Genomic DNA, 9,950 nt, shown 5'->3' with positions numbered 1-9,950 from the left:
CAACAAGGTAGAGCCATCTGTAAGTGAACTGCTGCCTAAGCTTTAACTTCTGAAGTTCAGTCAGTCTGGTGAAGAAATATGCTGACTTGTTAAGTTCTGGAATGCTGCATATAGCAAATGAATTCCATTTATTGAACAAATTCCTGCAAGTTGTAACTGGCTCTTTAATGTCATGTGAAATTTCCAGTGTTAATTTGTGTTTTGATGTGTTATGACTTAAAATTTAACAAAAATTTTCAATTTGGTAATGACCGAATGCCAAAAAAAAAAAAAAAAAGAACTTGATTTGTAATCCTTAATGCAAGTCTTTAAAAATCCATGCTGTAACAATCCTGTTATTAAATAAACAGATAATACACAGTTATCTCAGAAGGAAAGTTTTGACTGACTTGTATTTCAGGGGGAAGCACTTACATGCTTTTACAAGATAATAGTGAAACAACCTGTACTTTTACAGCCTTATTTATGTTTGCGCTCGCACTCATGCAATTCTATATTGTTAATTCTTGAATAGGTCCATAAGTAATAGTGTAGACAGACTGCTGCTATTAATGTTTTTAAAACAGTTGTCTAGAATTGAATTAAAATAACTTAAAATGCTACTGTCACTGCCACCATTAAAAGAAATTACTGGGAAACTATAGAGAAAAGGCTAATGAAGGCAGCAGCTGAAAAATTCCCAGATTAGAATGATGGTTTACAACTGTCTTCTAGTCCACTTAATTTAAACTTGAAATAATTTTCATCAATGTGCAGATTTCAGCTAACTTAAAATTACTTGCTGTTCAGTTAAGCATGGAAACGTGAGGGAAAGAAGCTACTGTAGCTCAGTTAGGTTAGTAAATGTTTGACATTAATACCTGGCCTATGTGTGGTACTACTGTAAACAAACCAGTATTCCTGCATCAATAGACACTCTGTAAATTCACTATGGTTTCTTAGGAGTCAGTTTCAAATTTAATTTAGTGGATTAGATGGGTGAGGGGCATGTTTATGTGCTTCAAACTGTATTCTGAAGTAAAGAGAAAACTTAAGCAAAACTTGCCTTTAGTCTGTGCTTTACTGGAGGATTGACTTTGAAAGATGCCATGTTAGATATTGCTGACTCAGGTCCCTGCTTTATGGAATACAGCAGGGCAAATAACTTGCCAGTCTGCTGTGTTTTCTTGGTAACTTGCATTATCTTGAGTTGTGGGTTTGTGTGGGGTTTTTTTGTTTGGGTTTTTTTTTGTTTTTTTTCGTTTTTTTCCCCTACAGTTAAATACTTCAGCTATGAGAGTAACTCCTAGCTAGTGTTTTCTGTAGATCCTGAAGATCTCAAATGCATCTGCTTTTTAACTTAACTCCTTTCCAGTTAAACTGTGCTTTGAAGTGAGAGTTAAGTGATTAATGCTTCAAAGTTTAAAAGAAAAACAGAGTAGACCATCTGTATGTTTTTTATGCCCAGTGACACTGCTGCAACTCGTGAAGGTGGTTGGTTCCAGGCTGTGATACCTCCCTTTTAGTTTACTTGCTGCATGCTCTTTCAGTTTCCCTCTTCGCTGCTAGCTGCCACAATAGTAAATGCAAGTCCTCTAGTTTTTGCTGTCTCCAGATGCTGTATAAATGTGTTTTTTAGCTTTTGTCTTGGGCCAGACATTAAAAAAAATCATACTATTTTTTTTTTTTTCTTGCACTTTCAAATCACATGTTTGTAGGCATGTTAAATATTTTAATATTAGTTACTGCTTGTTTACATTTGAACAAGCTATGTCTCTGATTACCTTAACATACCTGTTTTGGGCTGTATGAGAAATGAGACCAGGCTAAGGAAGAATACTTGATTTTTTTTCAGTCATCCTTAGTTCTTGGGCTAAGTGTTCAAGTGTTCAGTTTGATACGCTGTACAATCATGAAAAGTACTGGCTGTGTCCAGCTGTTTCTCTGAAACGTGTCAGGGAAGGGCTTGGATTACTTGGAGTTGGTCAAAAGGAAGCCCAGACTATATTTCTGGGAGTTTGCAGATCTTATTGAAAAGCTTGTATGCAAAGAATTGAATTCCATTTTTTATTTTGTATTTGTAAAATGAAATAAAATCCTTTTAATACTTGATCAAAGTGGGTACTAATGCTTTTTAGAAAAAAGCTGAAATTTGTGGATAGATGTCTGTCTGCACCATTTGAAGATGAAGGAAAGAAGGCAGGAGAGAGCTCAGACATGAAACATGACTTACTCTACTCCTAGGAGTTTTCCTGCAACCAGGAAGTAAAGGTCAAATCTCACCAGATCCATGTCTCTGGAGGCTAACGTGAGTGTGTATTGGTATATTTTGTTCCCAGGTACCTGGTTCTGCATTGCTGTAATGTTTCTGCCATTTAAGGAACACAGCAGCTATAGTAAGTGGTTGAACTTAACTTTCCCCTCCTTTCCTCTACCCTTTTCACAAAGTTGTGATTTCAGTTATCTTTTTCCCCCCCTCCATCTGCTTTCTCTAGGGTTGTGCTGATCATTACTGCAGCTTAACGCAAAGTAACAAGAATCACATACTGGTCCTGAGACCTAACAGTATCTGTAGTGTTTTTGCAAGGTACGAATGCCCCGACTACTTTATACAGTAGAGATAAGGATAGAGATGGACTCATCAAATGGTTTGGGCTGGAAGGGAACCTTAAAGATCACCTAGTTCCAACCCCCCTGCCATGGGCAGGGACACCTGCTACACTAGACTGCACAAGGCCCCATCCTATCTGGTCCTGAACACTTCCAGTGACAAAGCATCCACAATTTCCCTGGTCAACTTCTTCCAGTGTCTCACCATGCTCATAGTAGAGAAAGAGACCTCATTTTCAGGCAGATAAGCGGGATCTAGAAGCTGAAATTAAAACCAATAAGCCATGTAGTGAGATACCGAAAGTGCTACCATATTACAGATTAATAATCTGAAGAAACTGCTGTATGAGCAGCAAGCTGCTGTAATTTAATACTATTGAAATCTGGATTGACTGTGCAAATAAAGCTAACATCAAGCTGATCCCATCAAGTTGATGAACATCAAGTTAAAAACACCAAACAAACAAAAAACCACAACCCACCAACAGAAACTCTCCACCAAATTATAGAATGTCTGGATTTTTGATGCTCAGTAGCATTTCTTAGAATTTCCCTGTTCTTTTCCTAGGCTGGGTGGTTTTAGAATGGCTGATAATTTATCAACATAAGAGAGGGTGATGCGTTACCACACCGGCATTGCTAAGATTAAGGCCTCTCCCCTTTTGTCTGCTGTCACTGTAAAACTATTGTCTAGGTCCTAGGTGAAACTAGGAATTGGCTCTCCTTGGCCTAAGATTGAGGATTACCCTAAACCTTGAAAACAACACTGCAGCCAAGGCCCACAGCAATCAATCACCTCATGAATCAGTCTGAGGGATTCTTATGTTTGCACTGGAGCAGGGAGGGTCCCTTAATAAAAAAATATTGAGTAAGGGACCCATATTAGTGTATTCTAAGTCAATTAACTAGTTACTGGTATTCAGAGATGGGCTTGTGCTACAAATAAGCTTGGTAACCACATGCAGGTTTTGTTGTTGTTCTGGTGACCTGGCTCTAGGTACTGTGGGACCTACATTGTCTAAGCAGTGCAATCCAAACCCCCACCCTGGCAAGGGACACCTCCAGCAAGGTGTTCACTCTGCTTATTTGATTCTAGGTATGTAGGCAGCTGTAGTGGCTAGTAATAAACAAGGGTGGTGGGGTTTTGGAGCAACACAGCAATACTGCCTCTAAATGTAGATGTTGCTATTCTGCCAGCTCTCAAAAGTATATTGTAACTTTCACGCTCTTTTTCTGAGAAACAGAGGAAGCTGTGATCTCTAGTGCTGGCCAGGCCAGCAGTAGGATCACCTTCTGCTCTTTCATGAAGAAATGCAGCTTTGCCCATTGCTCTATCTGAAGGGTCTGCTGTTTTAACTGCAAAAGCACTATAGCCTCCCTTGAATGTTTCTTGGTCCAGATCCCCATGTGCTGCTGTTCACTCACAACTCCTAGGCATCTAAAATGAAAATAACTTTCATGTACATGCTTGAAATCCTCTGGTGTAATGCACAATTTTGCAGTGACTGTAGAGCCCACAGGAACTAGTGCCAGGATACACCTTCCACAGGGATTCTGGATAGCACGGATGCATCCACGTAATTCACAGGACTGAGGAAGAGGAAAGAGCGTCCCCCACGCCATGGGTCGCGCTGACGGCACCGACGGCACAACGGGGATCCATCAGGCTGATGGAGGGTTTGAAAAGCTCTGTACTCTTTTATGGTTCTATACTACTAATGTAGGCTCCAAGGCTTTTATGCAACGTGCCTCCACACATAATAAGAAACTTACATGTTAAGGCTTAATCATTCTAATTTATTTTGAATCTTCTGCAGCTTCCTTCAAAGCAAAGTTGGGAAGAAGAAAAAAAAAAAAAAAAAGTTGACTGTAGGTTGGTTGTCCTTACCCGCTTACTCAGGTTTCTCTGTTAGGATGTCCTCAAGCTGGACAGCAGCACACGTCCTCTGTAGGAAGTACTGGGTTTGAGTATGCTGTTCCATTTTACTTATGCTGTAGAGTACCTGGCCACTGTTCTCCTACCACAGAGGTTATTAAAGGAGGGGAAGTGCATCTCCATCTTTGGACACCAAAATAAATCTTCCATCTTCCTGTGCACATCCTCTTGTGAATGGTGCTTTGAATAAGACAGAACATCTAAACGTATCTTCAGTGGTATAACTTAGCTGCCTTTATTTGAACTCTGTTGGTGTATTTTAAGAATGAAACTATGGTCTTGGACAGTCTGTGAGCTACATAGTAATGCACAGAATAGAAACGTCTTCAGTTCAGCTTTCAGCAACTGAGTTGAAATGACAGGTCATTCCAGGGACATGTTCTGTTGTCACAACTGCAGCCATTTTATAATGTAATAATTTTTCTTTCCAATCCTAAGCAATGATACTCCATTCTTGAGAATATGCTGTCCAAGAATAAGAACAGTCTCGGGATTAGTTACTCGAATCCCATTTACTGAAACTCCACCATCTGTAATTTTCTGGTACCTTAAAAAGAAAACAAAAACAACTGGTAATTGCAAGAAGCAGCTATTTATTGTTGCTAAGTATTGAAAATTCAGTTCAGGGTTGTTTTGGTTGCATCCATAACTTAATAAATTTTAATTCTCTTGCACTTTACTTTCAGTCCAGGTCAAGAGTGACTGAAATTAACCTTAGCCTCTACCACACCCACATTCCTTCTGAAAGATATAAGGAAACTCAGGCTGTTGCCTTAGACTGTCCCTTCAGAGGTAGATTTTTACAGCTCAGGTATGTGAGACTCCATTATGCCACACTTTCACTTCAAAATGGAATGAGGTTACCTGCTCCCCTCTTCTTTAATGCTGGTATGTAGAACCTTAGTCTGTTTCTGCTTGGCATGGCTCTCACCATCTATCTTGTGAAAGCACACGAACTATAACCCGTTTGCAGGAGGAGCCGAGGAAGAGCACATACCCACTAGACCCATCTGGAATGGCGTTTGCTTTGCGACACAAGTCAAGAATGTTCATTCCAGGTTCAAGCATCAATTCAGCTGAAGGAGCTTGTCTAAAAAGTTCCTGTAACTCTTGGTCAGACATAGCTTCCAGTGCCTCCACACTGCTGTGATAAAGGGCCTTGGTACACCTGCGAGAACAAAGATCATCCAGAATACAGTACTAGTCTCATCTTCACACAAAGTGCTACTCAACTAATTGGATTCCCCTCCCCAACTACTTCTGAAGGCCCACACAGTAACAGAAGTACTTAAAGTACATCCTTATTTTTTTTTTTAGCATAACCCACTGCAATTTTTTTTTTTTATATTGTCAATGTATTTTTAACACTACGGAATTACATTTTTCTCTTTTAACATCTGAGCAACAACTGCATGTAAACAGTCCCTGAAAAGCTACAGATTATTACCATGGAATAAATCTGAAAGAAAACTGTTTGATCAATCAAACTTCACCTCTTAGCAGATTCTAGCCCCTCTCTACCATGAACAAGTTTGGTTACTTCTGCAGCAAGTCGTTTCTGAGGACCCCATTTTTCAGGTTCTTTAGCATGCATTTCCATGATGTGGTCAATCTCTTCAAGAGGAAGGAAGGTGAAGAGTTTCAGGTATCTACAAGCAAGGGAAAAAAAATATTTTTCCTATATTACAGATTTCCTGCCTTTGTCATTCAAACGTAACTACACTAAAATGACTCTTAGTTAATTTATTAAAGCCCTATTACAGATATCCTGTCCTTTCAAACAACTCATTGGTTTTACCCACATGCTTCAGCTTATTGGGGTACCTCACAGCAGGACATTTAATATTCTGCCTAAGGTAATGTCTTCAGACACAAGACAGAGTTATGTGCTTTTATGACGCTCGTATTGCAATCAACAACTAGGTTTTCTCTTGAAACATTTACAGGATTTCTTGCAGTCAGTGTCAGCTAACAAGGTCTTACATTGTTAGTAGCTGCACAATCTGCTAAACGAAAAACACTACTACCAGTTTGTGGTGATCATGGGACATAAGTATGCTATGTATTGACAAGTATCTCAGCCGGAAGATTATTTAGTATAATCAAGAGTTTAAAAGGTATGTATCTAAACATCCCCTTTACAACAAAGTCCATTTTAGTGGGCTTGCAGTACCATGAAATGAAGTGTATTAAAAAAAAAAGAGCACCTTTACTGTTAAAAAGTCTGAATGCATGAAATATTTCAGTGGTAAGTACCCACATATCTTTCTTTTCAGTCTGAAAAGTGGTGTGGATGCAGAACCAAAATTTAAAATATCAGAAAATAAACCTTTCAGAGAGGTAACTGAGTTATGAGACAGGTCACAATATGAAAGGGAAGCATCTGACCTTTTTGAAGACTTGCATTTGATAGTGATATTGAAAGCAGATTTAAATAAGGATATACAGCAATTTATTAAACATAACATAATGCCCTGAATAAAGCTATTGGCTATTTGTTTTCAGCCATGTAACTGGCACACCAGCAGGGAGGGCAGCCATTAACGAAGGAAACTCTCAGATGGTACTTCTCCTTTTTGCTACCCTTTCATGTTCTCATTGCATGATCTTAATATTCTTACACTGGTCAGTAACAAAAAGTTACATGTGGTTGACCTGGATTCAGAGACAGCAAAGTGAATTCAAGAACATGTTTTGCTCATTAGAATTGCTCTATGTGTAGGCAATGATAATTCAGAATTTTTTCTTTGTGTGTGCTACACCTTTAAGCAGCAGTTATATATCCTTCCAGGTCTTGGTGCATTACAGTCTCATCTGCTTTACAGATCAATCCACTTGCCATATAACTGTAAGCAGAAATCTTTGCTTCCATGTTCCAAGATGAGAAAGATCAACAGTTAACTACAACGAAACCCTCAAACATTAAGTAGAGTCAGGATGATGTATATTGTTTCTGTCTACAATTTTCAGAAAGATCCACTAAAATTGCCCTGCAAGGTATATGAAAAGAACATCAAACAGCCTTAAGGCTTCAGTGTGTTAGTACTGTTGGTCATTCACGTAACGGCGCTCTTCCCATCATCTAAGTATTTTCACTTAATGCTTAATTGTGTGAATTATGGTACATGGATAGAAATAGATGGTATGTTTGTCCAGAGGTCGGCAAAATTACCTAAGACACCACAGTTCCACTGCTAAACTACAGCCTAGAGTGCACTGCTAATTTTGAAGAGGTACAAGCAACTAGTAATGTGACCAGGTATATGAATTTTGTTCATTCTGTTTTTCTCCTCTGCCTTAGCTTTGACTTTCAACAACTTAAAACTGATGCCTGAAAACATCTACCTTGTAAATTCCTTGTGCCTACCATGAACTTAAAATGCTATCATTTTCTCCCCTTCTTAAATCACTATTACCAGAGAGTAACTGTCACCTATGCATGTTTTCATCTAGACTGTTGGTCTCCAAAGTGGATTACCAGCAGTCCAGGAGTATGCAAGATGATCCATTTGGTTTAGGAACTTTTGGAACTTCAGTAGTATATTTATATAATCAATAAATAAACATATACATATTGAGAGTAAATGCTCAAAATTTTACTGAAAGGTGTGTATGACCAAAAAAAGTTTGGAGAGTATTAACTCTCTAGAGTTAATACAATCATAAAAATGAACTACTTGGCTTTTTCTTAACAAGGCACTATTTTAATTTGCTTAGGGTATGCAGTTTTTAGTATGATGCAGTTCTAGAAACTGAACTTTATGTGTTTGTTTGTAACGAGTGAAGCAGCTTCTTGCAATTAGAATGCAGTGTTTCTGGAGAGCCCACACTAAGCAGGAGTTTGCAATAATTAATAGTTATTAAACAGCAGTTGCTCAGCTCATCAGTAGGAGATTTGATTGTGTGATGTTACAGTACTGAAACTAACATAGCTTACAAGATAAAATCACCCCACTGGCAGAACAAAATGGGTTATGCTTTACTTTTTCATCCACATTCTGATTTTATGATGCGTACGACACCGCATGGAGACAGGTTCCACTACCCTCTATACTCAGGAAGCAGTCATGCCTGTTTATCTAATGAACTTAAAGTTATAATTAACATGTACTTCCACATGGAGCTTGTGTTGCACACGTCCAAATGAAACAGTTACAAGAACAGTTAGGATCAGCTTTTATAAACCATAACAAAAAGCAAGATGAAGAAAAACTACTTACTTTTCAACTATGTTATCTTGTTGTCTGACAAAAAACTGATAGAGCTCAAAGGGAGAAGTCTTATCTCTGTTTAGCCAAACTGCATTGCCAGCAGTCTTTCCCAGTTTATCTCCAGTAGTACTGGTAATAAGAGGTACAGTAATTCCAAACACATCTGTTCCTGTCATCCTGAGAAAGAGAAGAGTCACTACATGTTTAAAAGAAAAAAAAAACTTAAAATACCACTTCTTGGTAAAGCTGACTAAAATACAAGTGTTCTGCAAGACTCTATCCTTGACATAAAGCAGTTAAATAAGGCAGGGGGTGAGGAGCAAAGGATGCCAGAACACTGGTTTGTAAAGAGTGCTTTAGGAAAAAAAGAAACCTTGAATGTAAAAATTTACATTCTCTTGTGTGCAACAGAGTAGTTTACATATAAATAAGGAGTTTCACAAACAGCAACCCTAGCAAATTATCCTGTACATTTTTCTTCTGCTGAGCACCAGTTGAAGCTGCTTGTGAGGCTGGGACACTTGTAAGGCTTTTCTTCCATGCCACCTCTCTAATGTCTTGTAATAGTCAAGCCATGTACTCACCGAATTGCTTGTATATTTCTCTAAAGTTTGTAAGACTCACACCAGATTTGGGGGCTAAGCAAAAGCTCATCATCATGAGGTTTCTTTTCATCTCTGAGAGAAGAAATGCAACTGACTTTGCAAACACACCACAACTGCCTCTACTTTGGTGTTATTATACTAGAATGTGTTTGTCAGCAGATGGTGCGTCTCTAATCGTCTCACGTTTCACGGTATCTGATTTAAGTTCTTGAGCAAACACATTTGCTAAAACAAGAACCCACCCCTTTTGCTAAGAATTCTTCAGCTTTTCCTGGAAAAGACTTAACACCATGGCCAAATTGTACATATGTGCCAGGTTCACGATCAGGACAATTAACTCTCTCAATTCCCATAGTTTTGTGTAACACCAGCTCTCTGAGTGGCAACTTTTGCTCCTGGTGCTTTAGTTGTCAACACAAAGCTGTGCATAATCAGAATCATAGAATGCTTTGGGTTAGAATAGACCTTTAAAGGCCACTTAGTCCAGCTCCCCAGCAGTAAGCAGGGACTTCTTCAGCTTGATCAGGTTGCTCAGAGCCCCAGCAAGCCTGGCCTGCAATGGCTCCAGGGATGAGGCCTCCAATAGCAACCTGGGCAGCCTGCTCCAGT

General features: G+C 38.9%; 1 protein-coding gene across 1 annotated transcript in view; it reads right to left on the bottom strand.

The window, feature by feature from the left end:
* Positions 1-94: 94 nt before the first annotated feature.
* Positions 95-9,950, bottom strand: part of YARS2 (tyrosyl-tRNA synthetase 2, mitochondrial) — a gene marked incomplete at its 5' end in the record, with an annotated part of 10,450 nt that continues 594 nt past the window's right edge. Inside the window, 5 exons of the mRNA XM_008937602.1 lie at positions 95-104; positions 4,751-5,072; positions 5,523-5,693; positions 6,019-6,174; positions 8,746-8,913. Coding sequence (XP_008935850.1) covers positions 4,913-5,072; positions 5,523-5,693; positions 6,019-6,174; positions 8,746-8,913 — 655 coding nt within the window. The remainder of the gene's footprint in view (positions 105-4,750; positions 5,073-5,522; positions 5,694-6,018; positions 6,175-8,745; positions 8,914-9,950) is intronic.

The sequence above is a fragment of the Merops nubicus genome, unplaced genomic scaffold (assembly GCF_000691845.1).
Source record: "Merops nubicus isolate BGI_N331 unplaced genomic scaffold, ASM69184v1 scaffold19440, whole genome shotgun sequence".
Taxonomy (NCBI): domain Eukaryota; kingdom Metazoa; phylum Chordata; class Aves; order Coraciiformes; family Meropidae; genus Merops; species Merops nubicus.
This window is presented reverse-complemented; position numbering and strand designations above follow the sequence as displayed.